Source organism: Falco biarmicus, chromosome 3, assembly GCF_023638135.1.
Source record: "Falco biarmicus isolate bFalBia1 chromosome 3, bFalBia1.pri, whole genome shotgun sequence".
Lineage (NCBI taxonomy): Eukaryota > Metazoa > Chordata > Aves > Falconiformes > Falconidae > Falco > Falco biarmicus.
The window spans coordinates 108,819,119-108,843,338 of NC_079290.1; the positions used below are offsets into that span (position 1 = coordinate 108,819,119).

Below are 24,220 nucleotides of genomic sequence, written 5' to 3' on the forward strand. Positions count from 1 at the left end.
GTCACAAGAGACCTACGACCCTCACAGCAAAGGGGTCTTCTGGACACCCGTAGCATGCTGCACAGCACTCATTGCTGCTGGATGGGTGGACTTTGACCACCCAGGTATCAGAGGTAGAGGGAGCATGGCATTGCTGTGGTGGAGTGGACTGCAGCCACGGGTCCCCCTTGCACGGGGGCAAGGGCTCACGGAAACTTGCCTGGGTCCCAGGGAGCAAGGAGTGCACATAACAGTTCCACCTGAATTAGAGAAGAGTCATCAAGTATTTAAAATTAAGCATGTCCTGAAATACTTTGTGGGTTTGGATTCTAGCTGCGTACAAGATGCTTGACTTCTTACACATCACAGGGCAAGCTTGCCAGGGCAGGTTTAACGACTATCTAGTGGCGGATGTCCTTGACCATGACAGGAGGGTTGGACTCGGTGATCTTTAAAGGTTCCCTCAAACTCAAACCATTTTACGACTCGATGTGTCTAGAACAGACTTCCACCAAATGCCTGTGGTCTCCTGCAGATGAAGATCTGCTTGCTGCTCCAGGAGCTCTCAGGTCCGTGGCAGCATTTTATTTTCCACGTGCCTGCTCCCTTTGCTCCTGGACATGCCTACCACCCTCAAGATGCTCACGTTAACCCTGTCCTACCCGCAGTGGGTGCTGTACAGTCCCAAACTTCTGCCACAACCGCACAATGGGACCAAAAGCCAAAGTTATCCCCATTACTTCTTCCAAAGGTGTTGACCTTGGACACATCTCCCACGACAGGGAAGCTCTGGACATGCCACAGGCTGGGTCTAGCTGTAGCCATGCTTTGGCTTTGCAATGCTCCCAGTTTCAGTGTTTCTTCTCCTTGTTTCTTAACAACTCACATCTTGATTGGTCATGTCCCAGTAAGGCCGCTCGCCATACGACATCACCTCCCACATGACTATTCCGTAGCTCCACACATCGCTGGCCGATGTGAATTTTCGGTACTGAATTGCCTCAGGTGCTGTCCACCGTATCGGGATCTTCCCACCCTGCAGGAAAAAACAGAGAGGCCAGTAAGAGGAAAAGAAAGAATGACTGAAACCAGTGACGGAGCAGGGGGCAGGCTGCCCAGGGAGGCTGTGGGGTCTCCTTCTCCGGAGACATCCAAACGCGCCTGGATGGATCCTGTGCAGCCTGCTCGGGGGGAACCTGCTCCAGCAGGGGCTGGACACGGTGATCCCATGATCCCAGAGGTGCCTTCCAGCCCCACCGTGCCGAGATTCTGTGATCTTCTTTAGTATGGCATGCATGGACACTGGTGAGAAATGGGATGGACTGGGTGGGTGCTGGGGTCTCCATCATCCTGCTGGGCAAAAGCAGCTCTGGAGAAATCAGAATGACTTTCTACCCCCGTAGAGGAGTTCTGCACCAAAGGGGACAGGAATGGTGCACCCAGCACGGGGCCACCGGGACTGCCACACTCTGCTTAAGCCCTTGCAGCCTCCTGATTTTCCACCAGGCTCTTTGGACTCGAAGCATTCACAACTCAGGGGACCTTCTGAAGGGAAAATCTTCCCCTGTGCTGAAAAATAAGCAAAAGTGCCTGCATTTTGTGGCTGTGAGAAGATTACGGAACATTATACTTTGTCAATGAATAATTACCGTGTCTTATTAAGGGTCTCCTAGGACTTATTAGGACTCAGGCCCTACACATGCTAGAATAATGAAAACAAGATAATGTTCCTTAATCTTCTCACAGCCACAAACCTCAGACAAAATATTTTGTTTTCCACAGGAGGGGGAGACCAAGTACTCCACACCAAACATGACAGCCTCTCCATCAGGCATACTCTTAACAGAGCTCCTGACAAGCAATGGATTGAAAAAGTGGATAAAAAAGAAGTCCTGAAGTAGAAATTACAGACTGGGTATGTTTGGAGGACCCTTGTGGGAACTCACTTCTGCCAGACCTTCCACCTCTCTGGTGATCTGAGCCAGAGCTTCATCACCCTGTTGGAGAAGGAGATTTTCCTTCGGTCCAGCATGAACCTCCCAAGCCATATCTTGTGGCTGTTCCCATCCATGAACACAAGGTTTCTGGGGTAATTAGAATAAAAAACACTCCTGCATCTTGGGACATTTGAGGATGGTGCATTTTGAAGAGGAAGACATCATTACTCCAGGTACTTTGTTATAGTGGGTGCACATATTCTATCATTATAGATTATATGTGTCCTGCTACAGTGCCCACAGTTTAAGAAGAATAAATGAGAGATGAAAGAGAGAAAAGCTACAGGCACAGTAACAGGAATAGAAAACAGCAGCAAACACTAGAAGCTCCCATGTATTTAGCTTAACAAAGGGAGAGTTAATTGCATGTAAGTATCATGTCATGAAAAATGAATGTTGCTAGTGTTTCTAAAAGCTATAGGATGACTATATAAGACTGAAAGGTTGATGTTTGAAGCTACACAAGTTCAGATGAGAATGGAAGTGCACATTTTTAGGTGTTTGTTAGGTAATTCACTAAGAGCTATGCCAGACATCTCTTCACTGGCAGCTTGGAAAGATCTGGGAGAGATGGTTTCCTACAGCTCATGCCCCAGCTCTATCAACACTTATTTCCAAGATGTCCTGTCACAGCCATTGTATGCAGGCATCGATCCTCTAGCATCACTGCAGAGGGTTTCTGTATGCCTTTGCGAACAGTGGTATTTACGAGAAGTCCTGGCTGCAATCTCACTGAACAAGAACAACAACAAAATCTTCAAATTATCCTTTGGTCCTGGCGCACGTTCTGTAGCCTGAGCCAGGCCCCGAGTCCTCGGTGGGACTTGTGTCACTGGCACCATGGGGATCCTGTCAAGCTGTTCTGTGATCAGGAAAACATTTCTGGGAATGTTTCTCTAATTCCGACAGACTATCTAGATCAGTATCTGGAACTGCAGGGTTTCACCCAGCACGCATCCACTCTTCACTCCATCGTCGCTGGGGCTGAGCCTGTGACGTGACATGAAAAAGGATCACAGCCTCCCAGACAGCAGGGCAGATTGGACAGGGATGGTGAAAAAAAGAAACCCCAGACCTGCTGCCCTGGCAACGAATCTGCAAGGGCAGCATCTCAGAGGACCCCCAGCTGGTCCATGCTGGGGGGGTATAATGCAGCATTCCAACTAAAGGCTTTATCAGGGACATGTATGTGTTTGCAGACGTGGTTGGAAGAAGGTTCGGTTATCCACAGGGATGTCCATAGGGTCCATCAACAGCCACTGGCCCACTGGACAGGACCTTGCAAAAAAAATCTCCCTTGGTTCATTTAATTGGTCTTTCCCATCCAGCAGCACCTCATTTCCATCGTTAGCACCCTGAAAAAGTGTTCCCCATTTCCAGGGGGGATCTCTGATCCTTCACCACCCATCCCTCCCCCTCTGGATGAGCAGCTTTACCAGTGCACTGGTGTAGGTGGGATCAGAGGTGTCGTCCTCCAGAAAACGGGAGAGGCCGAAGTCAGACACTTTGCAGACCAGGTTGCTGTTCACCAGGATGTTGCGGGCAGCCAGGTCCCGGTGCACGTAGTTCATATCGGCCAGATACTTCATGCCTGCCGCGATGCCCCGCAACATGCCCACCAGCTGGATCACCGTGAACTGCCCGTCATTTTGCTGAGGGGAAGAGAAGGGAAAGAGTCCACATGAGAGGAGCAAATTCACGGCCCGCCATGGTCAGGCAAAGGGCTAGTAGACTCCTTTGACATCGTGTGCCAAGACACAGCCACGCCACAAGTTCCCTCTCAGAGCAAGAGGGTGGGCAGTGGGGAGCTCGCAGGGGCTGGCAGTCACTGTCACACAGCCTGTGGACCTCACCACGATGGCTGCTGTCATCCCAACAATCCCCAACCTGGCACAGGAGGGGTCGGAAGGGGCAATCTATTCCTATTTAAGCAGGTTCTCTCCCTTCAGCACAGTGAAGGACCCATTTCAACCTCCGACCTGTAAATATTTAGACAAGAGCAGCTGGAGGTGAAGTCCTGCTGTGGGAAAGCTATGCCAGACTGTCCCTCCACATCCAGAGAGGCAGAGCGGGGACAGGCACATGTGGGGATGCCTACAGGTAGGCACAGCCCAACACACATCACAGCTGACAGCCTTGGTGCCACCTCTGTTCCCAAGACACAGACCTCCAGGATGTGCAGCAGCTGCCCCAGTGGCAGGCGATGCCGGGCAGTGAAGGGCACTGTTACACTGGCATGAGAAGGGAACCTTCCCCTCCAGTCCTTCCCTGGCCCAACACAATCTCCAGAGCTGCATGATCCTGGGATCTCATACCCGCAAGAAGGAGTCCAGTGAGCCATTCTCCATGAACTCCGTAATGATCATGACTGGGGAACTCTTGGTCACCACCCCCTCCAGGTGGATGACGTTGGGGTGGTCGAACTGCCCCATGATGCTGGCTTCGCTCAGGAAGTCCCGTCTCTGCTTCTCCGTGTAACCAGACTTCAGGGTCTTGATGGCCACAAAGATCTCTCTTTTGCCAGGAAGCTTGAGATGCCCACTGCACACCTCACCGAACTCCCCTGTGAACAAAGGGAAACAGGGATAGGGCTCGTCAGTTCTCCCCGTGAGACTCTGCTCCCAGGGGCTCCAGCCATGCCCACCCTGCGCGCCCCCGAGCTGACCACCCCCCATCTGATCTGTGCTCCCTCCCTCTGCACCAAAGACCTCCCTTCAGGTGCACTCATCATCGGTAGGAAGCACTGGACATGGGACTATAAGCAGAGGGGAACTTCAGGTCTCCAGCACTGGATGCACTTGCTCCTCCAGCACTGGACCATCTTGCTCCTCCTAGCCCAATCTGGAGCTGGTGACACTGGTCTTCCCAGTACACGTAAGGCTAGATCTTCACCAGAGCCTGAGACCACAAAGAAGCACAAAGCACTGCCGAGGGCCAGCCAGACATTCACAGTTCACCTACCTGCCCCGATCACCTGCTCGATTTTGACACAAGAGATATCGATTTCTTTCGCAAATTCCCGGACAGCTTCATTGGGATCTTCGTAGGTGAAGGGATCAATATAGATCTTCATCCCTGGAGTCACTGCATAAATGTGAAGGAGAGAGTCAGACAGAGAGATGCAAATGGAATGACCGATGGCTGGCATCAAGGAAAAGAGAAACTTATTTGTGTGAGGGTCTTCTTTACCTCAGCAGGTCGCGTAATCAAGGGCACGAAGCAGACATAGCAAAGCAGTCTGAGAAAGAACATGCAGAGCCATGTTTGCACAGGACTGTTATAGCTGGGTTATAACGAATATTGGCCCACAAGCCATTGCTGGGGCAGTGGAGGGCTACATCGTTAGCCAGGATTGCGAACTGTGACCACAGAGACCCACCCACCCTCTGCCGCGGGATTCAGCTTCAGCAGATCCAGAGGAAAAGCAAGCGAAGCGTTTGCTCTTGGGAGACGGCGCGATGCCACCCCACGCTCACCATGCTGTGACACCGTGAAGGACCGTTTGTTGAGCCCCGCACACCATCCCACCAGAGGCATGGGGAAGTGGAGGAGGGAACCTGGGCTCAGCTCTCAGGAGATGGTCAGGGGATGCCTTGGGATGTAAACTGAGGCACACGCTACGTTGGTTCTCCACACGGAGCTCTGTCAGGGAGGCAGCTCCAGGCACTTGGTATTACTGACACAGCCACCCAGGCAGACTGACTCCTTCACAGGGGCATCTGTGACCTTCCCTGGGACAGTGCAAGCAGGAGAGACTGTTCAGTCTGCCCCCTGTTCTCCTGACAGGTAACCCTGCCTGAGGCTGGGTTCCCTCTTGGCAGCCTCAACACAGGCCAAGAAAACTGTAGGGGACACCGGGGAAATCACAGGAGCCAAGCTGTTCCTGCGAGGAAGACCAGAAGGCACAGCGATACGCTCACGTGAAAGGCAACGGCCATGGGACCTGGTGAGGTTGGACTGCTGCGACAGGCAGTGGGACCTGGTGAGGCTGGACTGCTATGACAGGCCATGGCCATGGGACCTGGTGGGGTTGGACTGCTGCGACAGGCAGTGGGACCTGGTGAGGTTGGACTGCTGTGACAGGCAATGGGACCTGGTGAGGTTGGACTGCTGTGACAGGCCATGGCCATGCGACCTGGTGAGGTTGGACTGCTGCGACAGGCAATGGGACCTGGTGAGGCTGGACTGCTGTGACAGGCCATGGCCATGGGACCTGGTGAGGTTGGACTGCTGCGACAGGCAATGGGACCTGGTGAGGTTGGACTGCTGTGACAGGCCATGGCCATGGGACCTGGTGAGGTTGGACTGCTGTGACAGGTCATGGGACCTGGTGAGGTTGGATAGCTGTGACAGGCCATGGCCATGGGACCTGGTGAGGCTGGACTGCTGTGACAGGTCATGGCCATGGGACCTGGTGAGGTTGGACTGCTGTGACAGGCAATGGGACCTGGTGAGGTTGGACTGCTGCGACAGGCAATGGGACCTGGTGAGGCTGGACTGCTGTGGAAGGCCATGGGACCTGGTGAGGTTGGACTGCTATGACAGGTCATGGCCATGGGACCTGGTGAGTTTGGACTGCTGCGACAGGCAATGGGACCTGGTGAGGTTGGACAGCCGCAAAAGGCCATGGCCATGGGACCTGGTGAGGTTGGACGGCTGTGAAAGACCATGGCCATGGGACCTGGTGAGGCTGGATAGCTGTGACAGGCCATGGCCATGGGACCTGGTGAGGCTGGACTGATGATGCCACGTCACGTGCTACCTACACCATGGGTCAGCTCTTACCTGCTGCCCACGCAGTTCTCCCCTTTTTATACTCGTTTTTCTGGCCTCTGGCTTGCTCCAGCTTTGGGGGTATTTGGAGAGCAGATCTCACAGCTCACTAAATAAGGAGCCTGACAGACCCAGAGACACAACTCCCATCTCTACATCTAGGATGCTGGTAGGAGTCGGGGGAGTTGCTGCGATGCTCACCAGCTCCCTACACCTCGGCAAGTTGCTAACCATGAGCTGTAGCCTCTCCACAGCAATCACTGCTGGGGAACCACGCAGGGGCTGTGCCTTGGACTGGCACAGTGACAACGTGGCTACAAAGCACCCGGGGCCCGTGATCACTTCATCTGCATCTGGCGGCATCAAGCCTGTGAAGACACAGCTATTAATGCCAGCCCAGCCTGAAGTTGTCATGTTACGCACCACACCCCAGGAGAAAGCGTGAACGTATGTTTACACACGCGGCACAGACTGACAAACAACTGAGAGCTGCATTTACATAATCTTTCTTGAAGAGTGTCGTTTTTCTGGGTAATTTCTAGCTATGCAGCCAGCACGCTGCTGCTCTGGCACGGAGCTGCTGTTCAGGGCTCTGCCTGTTGGGAAATGCTTCCCAGGGAAATACAGAAGCAACAGTGAGTCCCTGTGCTGAAACACTACGAGGTTTTTCCAGGTCTGTACGGGAACAAGGTTATAAAAAGGATAGAAATCCTGAAGCTGCAAGTATAACAGGGGGTAAGTAACAACGGAGGTTTGAACAAAGCAGGATTACAGCGACAGGTCTCCAGTGAAGGAGGAGAAGGGCATTTCAGAGGGCATGCAGCCCGGGGTTAATGAGGGGAAGGAGGATGCACCAGGGTGAGGCAGGGTGAGCAGCGAGGGTGCGAGCAGGAATGCTGGGTGTGAGGGAGCACCCTGCAGTACACAGGGATGTTGGAACGAGGGTGACTGCAAGACAGGGCATGTCACGTATTGTATTATATACCTAGATAGATAGATAGATAATATCTACCAGGATTGTGGGAGCACTGGGATGGGCTCTAGCAAAGGCATCATGAGGTATGTGAACTCCTGCCGAAGGACAGTGCTCTGCAGGAGGTTGGGAAAGGGATCTCACTGCTGCCCAAAGCTGGGCAAAGCTTACGAGTCAGAGTAGCAAGACAAATGTGGTGGCAGGGGGTGCACTGCAGGAGGTGGTGAGGCTTCGGGGGCCGGGGGCGTGGGTGTTGGACATCACAGGGGTTTGTAGAGCATGCACAGGTGTTCACTGCATCCCACAGTTGGCACCCGACAGCACGCAGGTCTGGAGAGCATGGACTCTACAAGGCAGGGCAGGGATCTAGATGATGGGGGACTGGTGGGGGACCTAGACAGCACGGAGGTTTTCTTGTCTACCCATGCACATGCCTGCCCAGCTAGGTGGCCTGAGCCCTCCCCACACGCCGCAAGGAATGAGTGAACAGGAACACAAACCGAAGAGAGAGCGGACCCCCAGGCCTGGCGGGGGGCCGCGGTACGTACTGTGGCCACTGGTATAGTGCTGCAGCTTGTCAGTGTACTCAGAGTCAGCACGCTCAAAGCCCCGTCTTCTGGAAAGAAAGGGAGTCCTGAGCACTGTCACGGGTCCACTGGGGCCAAGAGATGCACTGCACAGGCATCTGTTTCCCCCTTCACCGCCCTGTGTCCTCCCCTCCTGTATCCCTGCCACCCTCTGCCTCCAGTCACCACCCCCAGCCCCGGGGTGAGCTACACACAGACCTACCTGTTGCACACAATAATGATGACAACTACAGCAATGAGGAACACCAGTCCTGCTGCGGAGGAGCCGATGATGAGTGGCAGTTTCTCCTGGACACTGGTCTGGTACTCGGCTGGCATGCAAGGAAGAGGGCACGAGTTAGTGCGGCACAGGACAGGTCTACATGACCAAGTTCACCAAGGTCAGAGCATGGTCATGAGCGGTGCCCATGTTGGCAGGGCTATGCCAATGAGCTTCCTGGTGTGGTTTTGGTCTGGGGCAGCCAGTGCATGGCTCAGGCTGGCTGTGACATGGGATGTGCCCAGTAGGACGGCTGGATGGAGTTACTGCTTTTGGGTGGGAAGTTTAGTCCCAGGGATGCATGCTGTACCTTGCTTCTTGGCCTCAGGGCCAAAAAACTTGCTTGGCCTGTTTTATTTAGCAGCACAAATTTAGAAAATAAAGACCCAGGTCTGCATTTGTCATCGACAGCTGTGCACATGAACATCATAAACTTCCTTTCCTCAAAATCCAACCGAGTGGACATGTTCCCATGCCAGAAAAGCTTGGTAGAAACTGACCAAGATTATGTGATTCCCTGCATGGACCACCAAGTGCCCACACCTCTCTCCAGGTCTTCCCAGGTCCAATAAATGCCTGTGCCTTGTCAACGTGCCCTTGAAGGGTCTATCAGCAAGGCGACCAGCACTGCTGCCAGTGCATCTCCATCTTGTTCAAGTCTTTCTAGTCCCTGTGTCACCTTTATGCAGAGTCAGCTGAAGACTCACCTTCAGTCATGGTCTGGAAATACATCTTGCCACTATACCGGCCATACCCGGCCACAGTACGTGCCCGCACCTGGAAGACGTAGATGGTGCCAGCTTTGAGGTTTTGCACTGCCACGGTGTTGGTGGGGCTCTTCACTGTCGTTGAATTTAACTCACTGAGATCCTGCCAAGAAAATACAAATCTGTCATCAGAAAAATACATCCTGAATCAGGCACGGCATTTCGAGAAGGAGGAAGCGCAGGAGACCAGGGTACCAAGGGTGGAGAGACCACCATGGGCCTGAACAAACGGGGAGGGAGACACAGAAGCAAGAATATGAGTATGGATATCCCTGGGCTACCCACCACCTCACAGAAAGGCTCTGATGAAGGTTAGCTAGAAAACTCGGGTTGCTTCTCCAAGCCTTGGGCTCCATGGAGATGGGAACTGCTTCCCTCTTCTGTTCCCACTTCCTCTCAGCACTGTCATCCTTCCTCACCCCTTCCTCCTGTGCCTGACCCAGCCTCAGCACCCTCTCCATTTGCTCTCTCTTGCCTCCCTTTACCTGTGCTGGAGATAAAGCCACCTTGAACACAGGGTTTTGGACCTCAGGAGAAGTAACGCTACCATCTGCCCCCACAGGGCCTGCTTCACCAGGGACCATGGCTAGGTTTTCAAACACGGGAAACCAAAAGCATATTTAAAAGTGACAATAAGACTACTGCCAAATTTTTGTCCTGCCCCTTGTCTGCAGTTTTTCTAGCTGAAGATTCGAGCAATCGTATCATCATGGTCTATAGATGGTACTACACTTGTGTAGGTGATGGACCCATCACTGCCCTGAGGAATTATGCCCTTAGCTGAGCATCCAGAAGCACTAGTGGGTGGGCAGGACCTCCTTGTCCTAGCCACTGCACAGGAGGACAGACAGTCCCTGTCCCTGCCAGGGACATGGAGAAACAGGTCAACAGGGAGGCTGGCATAGGGGACTGAGTGTGGTCAGGGCGAGGTGGCCAGCTGCCTGGCAGCCACGAAGTCCTGAAAGCCAGTGCAAAGCAGCAATACATGCAAACAGCTCCATGATTCTGGAACCCAGAGAAATCTTAGGAAAGCCAAACTGTGAGTACGACCCCTCTAAAAGGAGGCGCAGGCACCGATATCTGAATCAACTATTTGTAGCGACGCTGCAAGCGCTCACCCTTTCTGGTAACGCCTCTGCTGCGGCAGGTCGGGCTGACTTGGCAGGATCACCGGTTAGAAGAGATCAGCAGCTGACAGCTCAGAATCTGAACTGGCCAGTTTACCAGCCAGTCGCTGAGATCTGCTACCTTCAAGTCACTGCAAAGGGCTCAGCAAACCCCAGAACTCCTACCCCACATGAAGTCACCAGCCAGGGGAGAGAACCTCGTAAGAAGCAGGCAGGGACTGCCAGGAAGATGTCAGGCACATCGTCTGTGCCATCCCATTAAGAGGGACTGAGGGTGTGATCAAGGGACTGGCTGTGAAACTCCACTGGGGGTGGGGGGACGACGACACGGAGGGATTTCTTGTCCCATGCTAACAGGAGGTCAGAGCGAAACTCCCAGTGAGGAGCACAGCATCCGCTCCTGCCCACCGACTTGTTCTGCAGGGGAGCGCTGGAGGACAGAGGGTATCGAAGGGGTGGTCAGGCAGAAGGTCCCAACTCACGATGAACCCAGGTTTCCCCACGCGATGGTGCAAGTCACCCACGCTGTTGCTCTCTTGGGCTGCTTTGGCTACCTGCAGGCAACAGCGACGCAGGAGTCAACGGAGGGTCCGCACTCGGCTTTGTACACCCTTTGCCTCAGCTGCTGGGGCACAGGATGAGTCCAGAGGTTAGCCTGCCCACCCATAAATGATGCGGTTTGCTTCTGGGGACCGCTGGTCTCCTCTCTTCCACTGTCCACATCGCCAGCCATCTGGTGACTTTGCTTTCATGTTCATTCACTTCCAAGAGCAGCACTGGTGCCTTCACTCAGAGGAGCTCCTGCAGAGCCAGAAACTGTGGTTCCAGCAAGGTTACGAGGTCCACAAAGACCAGTCATTCACTACGGTGCTCCAGACAGCAGCCCACACTGAACCAACGTTCTCCTCATGTCCCCGAGACAGCCCAGTGCTTTCCCAATTATTCATCACACCGAAGCAGAATTGCAAGTGCACTGGCATTTGCGAGCTGGATTATATTCATGACCCGGGTTTCTGTAGACTATTTGCCTCACAGCTGCGAAGCAGCTGAAAAACAACATTAACGGAGTTAATTTCTTCTTGTGTTCAGCTTTTGATTGAGCAGTGGGGTGGGGTGGACGGCTGGTAAGAGAGCGGTCTGGCAGGAGTGTGTTTCTCCAAGTGTGCAGTCAAACTTGGAGGCTTGGAAATGCTGATGGCACATGGCTCTGCAGGGTAATGCAGAGCAGCTCTGCAACCCCCTGGGAGACCTCCCCTATTAACAGCCTTCGGGAACAGTCTCCTAAAAAAAATGCAACAACAGTTTTATCCATCTGGACCTGGCGCTGAAGGTGCCTGGGTATTGCTGGGTTGTTTGGGAATTAAGGCTGATGACAAGGAAAAGCTCAAGTGCAGATACACAAACAAGAAAGATCAAGGGAAGAGGAGCACACAGAAAATGGATTGCCTCATCTGTCTGATCAGACCTGAGCACTCCCTTTCCCAGGCAGGCTAGGAGAGAAACAGGTCAGGAAATATTTAGTTTTAGTGCTCAAGGGCTTGGATGAATCCTCCCAGGCCCTCGGATGGCACTAACAACACAGCTGGTTTAAAATAATTTGTCCAACTGTTTGAGGGAACTTCAGACCTGCTCCTGGAGGACTTAATTGAATGCAAGGGGCATGCTTACAGGATGGTGGATAGCCGGGGAAATCGATGTCTGTCTCTGTGAGGAAGGTGTGCTCATGGCTGTGCTCTCCGTTAATCCCAGGCAGCAAGGAAAGAGCATTTACACCTCTCCACCCCCCCCTTATCAAACCTCCTCTTTCCCCTTGGCACCTTGCTCAGCCAGCAGCTCTCCAGGAACCTGTGCAATCCCTTCAAACACTTCTCCCCTTTCACCCCTCTGGGCTTCTCCAGGAGGTCCAGGGCATCCCAGGTGATTTAAAGTCCAAGTCCAAGCTGTTGTTTTTCACAGAGGTTTGTGTTTGTTTTTTTGGTTTGTTTTTTTTTCCTGCTGATTATGGTTTGAGTTTAAAAATCCTAAATCAAAATAACAAGCTTCTTATTTCCTCATAGGTATGATTTGGAGTCCTCATCTGGTTCCCCATCCCGTGAGTCAAATCTAAGCAGAAACCAAAGTCTGATCAACAGAGTTTCTGGAAACACAGATAGTCTGTGAAAAGCCTGAAGGATTTGCAAAAATTGTTTCTAAAAAGTCATGTTTTCTCAGCCAAAAGAAAAAAAAAAAAGCCAAAGAAAAATGTCAACTGACTTAATTTGGCAGACAGCTCCTCTGTGCGTCTGCACAGCGGCAATCTGCTGTGGTTCCTGAAGCAAACAGAGCCACACGTACGAAGCTAGTCCAAGGCTGAGTGCCAAACCATCACACACATCTGAATTTTGCTCCCCATGGGATCAAGTGCATTAGGAGAGCTGCTCAGAGGTGATAACAGGGTCCGTGGCGGATCCATGGGGCCCACAGCTCCCAGACTCTCATGGGGGACACCACTTTGGGGAGATCTCAACAGCGTTTGCCCTCCCAGCACCCCCAGACTCTCATGGGGAACACCACTTTGGGGAGATCTCAATAGCATTTGCTCTCCCAGCATCAAGTGTGTTGTGGTAAGAGTGGCTGGATGCCTCTCACAAGAAAACTGAGCCCCAGACAGAACCAGTGCGGCCCCTGGGCACGACTGGGAGCACAGGGAAACTCTCAGGGCTTCCAGACAAGGTTTCCTCTTCATCTTCTTGATCTCACAGTTTTCCCCAGAGAGAGCCCCCTCCAAGGGTGTGGGCAGCACAGGGCCAAGGGGCACCCCAGCTCTTGCTCCATCCTGGGGACAAGTGGGAAACACGGGGCAGCAGCTTTGGCTGCAGGCTGGGGGGATGCTGGTGTCCAACACTGAAGCTGGAGACCAGAAAAGTCCTCTGAGCCAGCCAGGGAGCCTTCCAGCCACCCTGGCCATGAGCCCTGGTGACACCCAGCCCTGGGAATGCTGGGCTCCTGCCAGAAGCTCCTGGGCACCATGAAGGCTACAAACAGCTCTGCTCCCACTCCCACCTCCACTAGCAGCTGCCACAGGTGCCTCCCCCCCATCCTTCAGCCCTCCAGCCCACCCATGCCCCTTCCCCAGCATCCTTGGAGACATCAAAGGGCTCCCGTGCCTCCTAAAATATTTGCATCGCTGACCAAACCGGGCACAAGGGATGGGCTGAATGTCTTCAAACAATTACCAAATGGCTAACCTAATGCATACCCTAAGCCCAATCACTTTGCATAACAAGGAGAGCTAATTATTCTTTGCAGTGTTTGACACTGCAGTGGGTCTCCAGTTCCCACACTCCAGGATGAGTTTGGCAACATTGGACAAAAACTACTACGCCCTTTCTAAATGAAGACAACACGCACTTTTTTTAATAAGACAAACATTGGCAGGTGCCTCTTGGAGGTTAAAAAAAAATAAATATATACTTTAAGGAGAGGACCACAGAGAGCAGACACCTCATTCGGTGTTTGTGTAACAATCCACACTGATTTGCTCTAACTACATGTGAAAGAAAATCATAATGTTGCCTCTGTAGAGGCATTTTTAATAGCATCTAATAATGGCAATTAATCTGTGAAATGGAAACAAAAATACCCCTTTGTTTCAGGTATTGTGAACAGCTCTTTTCTGTTAACGCTAAAACACTTACCCCAATTTTTTTTTACTTAATTTATGTCTTTACGTAGAAAAGAATCAAGTCAAAATGAGGAGCCAAAACACTTTTTATACAAGATGCATATGCTGCTATTCTTACATTTGACCTGTTTTCATGCTAATAAAATATAATTTTCTACTGGGGAAAAAAAAAAATCCACTGGAAACAACTTAACTAGCTGGAGCGAGATTTTCTGAGCATTCAGAAGCACATGGGACAGTTTGCAATGAAACCTTTTGGAAGGAAAACACCTCTGTAGAGCCTGGCAGCTGAGCGAAAACACACCTGGGATGCGTCTCACACCCCATCCAAATTGCAGTATTGATGGGAAGCAGGGGAAGAGCATGGCATATCCCAAGCTGTGCATTTTGGGACTGTTCCCAGGGATCAAGGAAACAGCTTTCCGTTGCAAAACTCGGCACTGGACTAACGTGAGCCTCAGCTCTGCCAAGCAGCCAGAGGATACAGTGTCATTGCATCACTGAAAACGCAGAAGGCTCTTTACTGACCAAATCCAGCATATAAAGACCTTGGCTCGTGATAACTAGGGATGGATCAGACCTTGAGTGAGCTTATTCACCTTCTTTTTTAACCTGTTTTCAGATCTTCTGAGGTTTGCTTGCTGTGGGACCAAGCTGTGACCCAGTGAGCCCTTTCTGGGAACGATGTACACGTTGGGTTGGGGGGAGATAAAGACATGCCTTTCTCCTTCAGCCAGAGCACCAGCAAAAAAGTATCCCGAGAGGTTCAAAGGATTCTGCCCCTCTGCTCCGCTCTCGTGAGAACCCCCCTGAACTACTGCATCCAGCTCTGGAGTCCTAGCACCTCAGGGAAGGGAAGACACGGACCTGTTGGAGCGGGTCCAGAGGAGGCCACAGAAATGATCCGAGGGCCAGAGCCCCTCTCCTACGAGGACAGGCTGAGAGCTGGGATTCTTCAGCCTGGAGAAGAGCAGGCTCAGGGAGACCTTATCACTCTTTTCAATACTTAAAGGGGGCTTATAAGAAAGATGGGGACAGACTTCTAGTAGGACCTGTAGCAATAGGACAAGGGGTAATGGTTTTCAACTAAAGGAGAGTAGATTCAGACTAGATATAAGGAAGAAATTCTTAAAGGCAAGGGCGGTGGAACACTGGCACAGGTTGCCTGGAGAGGTGGTGGATGCCCCACCCCTGAGAACACTCACGGCCAGGCTGGACAGGGCTCTGAGTGACCTGCCTGAGTAGAAGATGTCCCTGCTGATGGCAGGGGGTGGACCAGATGGCCTTTAGGGGTCCTACCCAACCCATTCTGTGATTCCATGAAATACCGGGAGAGAACAGCCTCAGCACGAGCACGTGGGGCTGCTTGCGCTGCGCTCCCCGTCAGGGCTGGTACCGCACCATTCCCTGAGCGTGCTGTGGACCACCTGTCCCCATCACCAGGGACGGGCTGTGTCCTACGCTCTGACAACGAACGGGGCAAGCAGACGCTCACCTCCAGGTCGACTGCAAAGAGCAGCCATGAAGAGCAGCTTCCCCTTTAGACAAAAATTCCCATTTTATTTGCAGCCCCCCGCTGAAAACAGAGGGGAGGGGAACAAAAGAAAGAGGGGGAGAGATTATGAGAAAGAAAGAGGAGAATCCTCTGAGCTCCCCGAGATCTTCTCCCTCTATGCTGAGGGCACCCAGGGAAAGGACCCCTCTTTGCTTTCCAGATCTGCCTTGTCCTACTCATCCATCTTGCCACGTATTCTGGGATCATTTCCAAGGGTCAAATAAATGGCTGTGATTTATGCAATATAGGTCAGGACCTATTTAACAGCTTACAAAGAAGCTCCCCCCCTTCCCTGTTCTCCCTCAGGCTCTTGGTGATGAGAAAATAGGTCACAGGCAGGCAGTGGTGGGGGGATTAATAATTTCTTCCGGCAACTGCTGGGAAAAATATTTTCAGTCCCATTTAATCGTAAAGCTTTTTAATTAGTTAGTTTGCAATTTTTAATGTATAGTTTATAAGCTCTTGTGTTAAGGGGGCAGATTTCTGCAAGAAGAAATCTCCTGCTCCCCACCTCCCCCAGGTAGCACGGATGAAGTTCACCAGGCAGCCAGAGCTTGGCAAGTCCTGGTTGACATCAACGTGGTCTTCAGGTTCCTCAGCAGCCACACAATTCCAGCCCCATGGGATGGACACCCTGGCCCAGCCCTGGCCTGCACTCCCTCTGCTTGCCGGGGCAGGGGGGAGGTGGAAGGGGCATGTTCCTCATGTCCCCCGAGTTGTGGGACCCCTCCGTGTCAGCCTCCCCTGACTCCGTGGGGCAGTAGGTACCCTCCATGGGAGTATGGGACAGCTTCTCCCTGGTATACAACACCCGGCTACAGGCTGCTGCACAGAGATGCCCAACTCCTCTTTGGTGTAAAAGCACTGATGGAGAGCATTATATCAAACTTCCAAGACCAGACACTCAGCTGGTGTGGTCCAGCCTGGGATGCTGGATGGGATCCAGACGCTCCCTACCATCCCCATTCCCCACTAATGCCTCAGTGGCAGAAAGGGACAAATTAGACCCTGGGCCCTGGCTACCCAGCTCTCCCTGCAATGGGTCCACCTGCCACAGGGGCTGGAGAGGTGAAGGGAGAAGCTCCTCCTGAAAGACCAGTAGATCTTCCACACTTGCAGCACGGTCACTGGAACCACTGCTGGACTCCAAAGGGTTCCAGTCACTGCCACCCGCAGCAAGAGACATAACCTATGGATCAACCAACTGCCGTAGCCCGGTGTTACGCCCTCAGGCGATGCCCTACACCACCTCCTCTCCCAGACACCTAGGGGTGAACCCTGCCAAGGTCCTGCGGTACCTTCTCATAATATTGCAGCTCATAATCCAGGATGACTCCGTTGGGTTGGTCAGGCTGAGACCATGAGAGGGTAATGCTGTCCACAGTGCGGCTGACCTGGTGCATGATGGACACAGCTGAAGGAGCTGGAAGAGAGAGCAAGAGAGAGGCCTCAGTCAGATGCCTGCATGGGCAGGACCTGCATCCCCTGGTTTTTATTGTGTATTATTGCTGTTTGGAGCTACTGAATTTGCTTCCAGCAGTGGCAGGGCTGTCCAGGGGTCAGGAGATCCCGGCTTTTGCTGTTTGTAGGGAGCAGTTAAAGGAGAACAAAATGTTTCCACTGCTCATTAAGAGTTTGTAATTATAAAACACGTAGGACAGCATCTCGGGCAGGAAAACAGATCGTTCCCAGGCAAAACGAGCTCAGGGCTGGAGCAAACACAGCCTTGCTCCCCTGGAAAAAGTACTACCAGCCCAGCAACATGCAATCCTCCCTGCTTGCCGCCGGGAAATAGGGGGGGTTTAGATTTTTACATTTGCCTAGAGAAGCTTTACAAGGCACAGGCAGTTGCAGGAAGCGAGCAGCTCCTCTCCGTCTCAGTGTGCTGGGTCTGCAAGTTGCACATGCCAATCAAGGGAGGTGCATACAGCAGCCTGAGCATGCAAGGCAAACCTGACCTGACACGCTGACAATGGTGAGTCGCCCGCCTCGTCGCAGTGCCCTGGAAATAGCACACCCACAGACGCCACTTGTCCCACTGAGCACAATGGGACCTTCCAGCAGCTCCTCAGCCATCCGAGCCAGCTGTCCACCCCCTGCACAGCCCTGCATCGCCTACGCGGCTTGACACATGGCCAGGTAGGATCAGGGCAGTCTTGGCTGGTGCCACGCTGTGGGAAAACTGTCCTCCAGGGACCTGTGCTAACAAGCCCGTGCGGCAGGGAGCACAGCGTGGAGCTGCCACCTCCGTGGGAACCCCTGACCAGCCCTGGTCCTGCTGGCTGTGCACCAGGGCAGGTGAACAAGCAGCCTGGACTGCTTTTAATGGCTCAGGTACTGCTGGCAGAGATGCCACAGCATGGCAGCTATCAGCCTGCAGCTGCCCACCCTTGCTGGAGGGGCTGATGCATACCCATGTCCCTGTTGCCTCCTCTTCAGGGCATCCGAGATGGGGTGAGCACGTGTCCCTGCCCAGCCTGCTGCCGGCACAGCCTCCACGGACAGGCGGCACTCCGGCTGTCATCCCAGACCTCACCCAGCACCAAGCCGGCCTTGGAGAGCGCTAACCCCAGCACAGCGTGCGCCCTGGCACGCCTGCCAGCGCAGAGGCACCGCTTCAGCAGCTCCAGGGCAGAGGGGAAGCCTCAGGGGTGGGAGAGGACTGCAAAGTGGTAGCGAGAAAGCTTCCCCATCACCTGCATGCCAGGCCTGGTTACAAATGGATGCAGAAAGGCTTGCGCTCAGAAGGGCTTTTACCAGGTCCAACCCTTTCAATATTTCATAGAAGAACAACTCATTTGACAGCTCTGAGAAACAGCTCGGAGGAGCGGCGCACAAAGCAAAGCTCCCCTCGCCCATCTCCAGTCTGGTTTCCCTTGGCATCACGAGCAGCGACAGAAACCACGCCAGCCGAGGACTGCAGACAGGGCAGGGGGAGGACTGCGCTACGTGGACCAGCGTGGCTGCAGCATGCCCTGGCACATAACTGTAATGACTTACAGCTGAGCCACCCCTCCCAAAACATACCAACAAAAGCTATTTTTTCTGATGCAGCGTCCCTGCACTTCACCACTGGGTTCCTGGATTCAGAGTGCTGTAGCTCCCGGGACGTTCAACACGCGTGCCAACAGGAGCAGGGGGCTGGGTATGGGTAAAGCAAAACCTGCCACCCCACTGGTGCACCCTTCATCTCCTTGGGTCCTCCCTCTCTTGAAGGAAGGTGCAATGTGGGTCCAGGCTCAGCAAGCGTTGGCCATCTCTAGGATGGTCCAGCACTTCCGAAAATCTGAACGAGGGCAGAGAATTTCCAGCATCAGAAGTGTTCAAGGTCAGGCTGGACGGGGCTTTGAGCAACCAGATCTAGTGACAGATGTCCCTGTCCACAACATACGGTTGGACTAGATAATCTTTAACGGTCCCTGCTGACCCAAACCATCCCATGAGTCTAGATCTTGAGACCAAAGCCTCACCTCCTCCCAAATGCCAATCCCTCTGCCCACTTCTGGCTAAGCCAAGCCCCATCACCCACAGGTCTGAAACTCTCTGTATCATCTCAGACCTTCCCTTGCTCTGTGCCATACAGCACTGCCTCTCTCCCACCTTAGTGTCCCAGTCCCACCACTTCAGGGCCCATATTCACAGACTCCTGGGATTTCTCACGCTGGTGTTAAGATAAAACACAGGTAACATTACTGGAGCCTGTCAGCTCTTGCCAGAGCTTGCCGTTTCCTCGTTGATACAGATTTCATAGGACATCTGCAATCTCCAAGACAAACATGTCTCTCTCTGCGGAGAAAGGGCTTGGAAGGAACATGTCACCAAGCTCCAGGTCACCCTGCAACAGGGATTAGGACTGGACGGAGTCGAGTACACAACCCTGACACACCTGAGCTGCACACACGCTGGGAACCGATCCCAGCTATTCCAGGACACAGGCCACATTCACCCACAGCTGTCTCCCCCCAGATCTGGGACATGGCACCGTCCCAGGCTTTAGACACAGGTTCAACGGTTGGTCTTGCAGCTGGAGAAGCTCCTCAGATTCAGCTCCCTCCAGGTAGGGCTGAGGTTCTCTGAGATGCTCTTCTTCCACTTCTGCACGCCAGCCTGGGAGCTCATGGCTTCCACAGGGCATCTCCTGCTTCTCCAGACCATGCCCAGGAAACTACAAAAGATAACAGCTAGGGCACCTCACTGGTGTATAAATCAATTGTGCCCAGCCACAGCCCAGGCAGCTGTGGACTTGGTGAACCTGCTCTGTCTGGCTCAGAAAAAAACAGCAAATGGATGAGGTGGGGCTCCTCTAACGAGCCTTAACGAGCCTAATGGGGAGGAGGCAGGTGAGATGAACGACTACAGCAATTTCAGCACTTTTCCTACACCTGGGGCAAAGGAGTGGCTCTGGATAGGCAGGAACCTCCACCATCGCATCTCCTCAGTAACCACTCTTGTTATCACAGATGTCAGGGAAATGCACAATAATAAAATCACAGGAAGATTTAGGTCAGAAGTGACCTCTGGAGGTTTCCAGTCCAACTGGCTTGCAAAGTAATTTCCAAGTCAGATCATTTTGCTCAGGACTGTGTCGAGTTGAGATCTGAGTATGCCCAAGGATGGGGATCCCACGGGCTCTCCGGGTACCAGTCCTCAGCTGCCTCGCTCTCCTGAGGAAGCAGCTTTTCCTTACATCCCATTGGAACCTCCCTCATTATCCCTTGTGGCCGTTACTACTGTCCCCTCACTGTGCACCTTTCCAGCTCTGTCTTCTCTCCCAACTCCCCTTTGAAGTGGAAGACTGTAGCGAGGTGCCCCTCAGCCTCCTCCTCTCCAGGCTGGCCAAACCCAGCTCTGTTAACCCTCACGCCTCGTGCTACACCCCCCAGCCCATCCCAGTGATCCCCCTCCTGGACCTGCTCCAGTTTGTTGATGCCTCTGGAGTACTGGGGAGCCCCACAGTGGACACACTACCCCAGGTGTGGCCTCATGAGTTTTTTGCCTGCACTCGTGCCAAAGGAGCACAATACCCAGCAATGCTACGAAACATGGTCCTGGTCACACATCTTCACCACAGGTGAGAGGCTCCCAGTTCCATCCATCAGGAATGGGCTGGGACTGGGTGTCTTGAGTTTGAAACTGGTTTAGTGGAATCAGCCAAACCTCAGAGTGACTTTCTCAAGCCCAGTCAGAGGGAAAAGCTTCTAGCCAGCCAGTGACACAAACACTCCGGCAGCTGGGATCTGGCAGCTCTTATCCTGGAGCAAATGGTTCCTTCCTGGTCAGCGTCAAAGCTAGTGAAGACCTATAAGCTTCTGACTCTTCACCGCTTCCAAGGCTGGAAGGTCCTGGTTTCAGTTTGCTCTGGCCCCACATCCACATGGGAGACCTAGTACAAATCCACATTATCCCTCTGCACTGCCATGTTCTACCTGGAAAATGAGGATAGCCATCCTGTCTCAATTTCACTCCCTGCCTGTTTTCCCAAATTTCACTGAGCACTTTCAGTGGCAGAGACTGTGCTAAGGAGTTCAGCCCCCCAGCAGTATTTAATGCAGGTAATGTAATAAAAAGGAAGGAGATGAAAACAGTTGAAGTGAACAAAGAGCATCCCATTTGGGATAGCACTGCCTGGTGCTACTCTCATCACAAGGTGTGCTCCGGCTCTGACAGAAGCATCAAGCACTTTGTGACCAGCCTGAACTATGATGCAGAAAGAGCTTTTTCTGCCACAGGACATGGTGAAGTGACAAATACAACAGAAAAGACCGTGAGAGAGATACACTTTCTGACACGTGATGAACTCAGCTGAGCAAAGACGGTTAAGAGTCTCAAAATATCTAAGCTGACTTGCCTGAACTGTTGTTTCTGAACAAACTATACATAGGTTCCCTCTGTTGGGTTTCTGAGTAGTTCAAAGAGAAGATTTAAAAAACTGCAAAAAGGACCAAAATAATAGAAAAGCCTTTGTTTTTTCCAGCCTGCTTTGTGCCAAGCCCTTCCTAGGACCGGCTAGAGCACAGCTGGGCTGCAGACGCCAAGATTCATCAGCAGCATTTAACCTGGCCCTGTCGAATCAGTCACCTTCTTCCACAAACCCTGACTCCTCTTTGTTCCCGTAGGACAAAAGAAACAGAGCTTTAGAGGCCGTTTCCAACGGTGGAAACGGTCTTTAGCACCAGGTGATTTGTGCCATCGGGCAATTCTCACGGATTTAGTGACCGTTTCCAGGAGGGAGGTTTATCCTGATGGTGTCTCCAGGTGTACAGGTGCAGCGACAATGCGATAATTAAAACAGAGCTTCATTTCCACAGCAGATGGGAACTTACTTTTCATGACTGAAACCCTTGAGCCTCACATCACTTGGAGGCAAAATGAATCATCTGAGGCCTTGAAAGGCACTTTTCTAGATCCTCTTTATCTGGGACGGCCTCAAATTCTTCGGATTCCTCTCAGCGGAGCCCTGTGGCTTCTCCAAATTGCTGGAGAAATAAACCAAGCCAAAACCACCACTGGAGTGTAAAACAAGCTTAATGAAAATCCACTAAGGTAAAAAGGCAGATGACCTGTCCCCTGCTGCAGCAAAACCTGTAGCGCACAGGGAGGGGAGGCAGCCGCCGTATCCCACGTGATGACCCCTCCGGAGCAGAAGCACTGGTGGGATGCGAGGGATGCTTCCTCCATCATCACCCCAAGCCTCCGCACGGCCACCCAGCGCTGATCACAGCCAGACCCGTGGCTTGGCCCTTCGGCAGTTTACCTTAATCCACCAGGAGCTGAGCAGGCTTCCCTGGCACAGGGGCAGCTCTGCAGGATAAATCCCTGGGGATGTCAGCAGCTCTTCTCTGGCTTTTCTGTGGCCCACACAGGGTGCAAGAGGCTGCCTGAGCTCAGCTAGTGGAAACACTAGGGAAGGATGGGGCTGAAGACATACGCCACCCTCAGGTCTGGCCAGCAGAACTGCATACCCGTAATATCCCTGAAGGACACACAGGTATAACCACTGAGTTTTGCCAAGGCTCTAATGACAGCTAAACCAGCAGTGTTCTCACAAACCATGCTGGCTTGATGCCACAAGGTGGACATGTCCAGCCTAGAAGGTCTCAACTCCCACCGCACAGCATATTCAGGTGCTTTCCATTGGAAGTTTGGGATCTTACGTCCCACTTGACTGACTGCCTCCCAGGAAAACCCAGACACCTACTGGGATGGAAACGTAGAGTCACAACAAGAGTTTGGCAAGAGAGGGTCCAGAGCCACAAGGCTGCTCAGCCTGTTGAGCAGTTGACCTTCCCCAGCACCGAGGACAATACTTCAGCCTCCCCCAAGGTTGGTCTTTCCGATGTCAAGGTGGAGACCGTCAACAGACAACCTCAACGAATGGTCTGATCCAGCAAAAAGGTAACAGGCAAGGACAGGCATCCTGTCCTCTTCTGGCCGTGCTTTGTAACAGAGCCATGGTGTGGACTAAGTCTACTGGCCAGACAGGCATAACCCAGGCACCATGGTGCTCCAGCACCTCCCAGGTCAGTGTTTCTGGGCTGGGTAATCAGCTTGGGTGCATTATCCATGCCTAGCTGAAGCAGTTGGACTAGTTGATCATTGCAGGTCCCTCCCAGCTGAAATTTCTATTCTATTCTATTCTATTCTATTCTATTCTATTCTATTCTATTCTATTCTATTCTGTTCTGTTCTGTTCTGTTCTGTTCTGTTCTGTTCTGTTCTGTTCTGTTCTGTTCTATTCTTACTCTATTCTCTTCTTACTCTATTCTCTATTCCTTTTCTATTCTATTCTTACTCTATTCTCTATTCCTTTCTATTCTATTCTATTCTATTCTATTCTATTCTATTCCATTCCATTCCATTCCATTCCATTCTATTCTATTCTGTTCTTCCATTCTATTCTATTCTATTCTTACTTTATCCTCTATACCATTCTATTCTTACTTTATTCTCTATTCTATTCTATTCTATTCTTACTTTATCCTCTATTCCATTCTATTCTTACTTTATTCTCTATTCTATTCTATTCTATTCTACTCTATCCTATCCTATCCCATCCTATCCTACCCTATCTTATCCTATTCTGGACTGTGCTGGGGAATGGGATGAACCCAGAGGCTCAGGTGCCTCCACGCTGAGCACAGAGTGGAGCCATGAAGGCTGATGGGGGAGGCATTCACCTGTGGATTGACCCCCCCTTCTCCCACTGTACCCTTCAGTTCCCAGGAGCACCAGATCCCAGAAGTACTGGTGGGATGGGACCCCTGGAGTCTCTGGTCCAACCCTCTGCTACACAATGGTCCTGACGCTACATCAGGGAAGGTGGAGGTTTATTAGCAGAGTCTTTAAGCTTCCAAGGATGGGGCTTCCCTAGTTAGCAGCCTCTCTGTACTAGTATCTTTTAGTCTTTGTTTATTAGCTCAAAAAATATATTTTTTGGTCATAAAGCACAATCTTTCCCTGCCACAGCACTGTAAACGAGCCCCACCATGTCCTGCCTCCTGGCCACTCTAGCTGAGGTGCATTCAGGATTACAAAAGGC

The 24,220-nt window shown here is 52.3% G+C and overlaps 1 protein-coding gene across 2 annotated transcripts in view; it reads right to left on the minus strand.

The window, feature by feature from the left end:
• The window catches only part of EPHB2 (EPH receptor B2), a 129,434-nt gene that overhangs the window by 8,354 nt on the left and 96,860 nt on the right, over window positions 1-24,220 (minus strand). Inside the window, exons 6-13 of one of the 2 annotated variants that reach the window (XM_056332728.1) lie at window positions 16,980-17,104; window positions 9,276-9,438; window positions 8,512-8,620; window positions 8,271-8,335; window positions 4,938-5,060; window positions 4,292-4,539; window positions 3,413-3,628; window positions 866-1,015 (exon numbers count right to left, since the gene is read on the minus strand). In XM_056332728.1, the coding sequence (XP_056188703.1) occupies window positions 866-1,015; window positions 3,413-3,628; window positions 4,292-4,539; window positions 4,938-5,060; window positions 8,271-8,335; window positions 8,512-8,620; window positions 9,276-9,438; window positions 16,980-17,104 (1,199 nt within the window). Of the gene's footprint in view, window positions 1-865; window positions 1,016-3,412; window positions 3,629-4,291; window positions 4,540-4,937; window positions 5,061-8,270; window positions 8,339-8,511; window positions 8,621-9,275; window positions 9,439-16,979; window positions 17,105-24,220 lie in introns of both variants that reach the window. The other variant, XM_056332727.1, reaches the window with a different exon arrangement.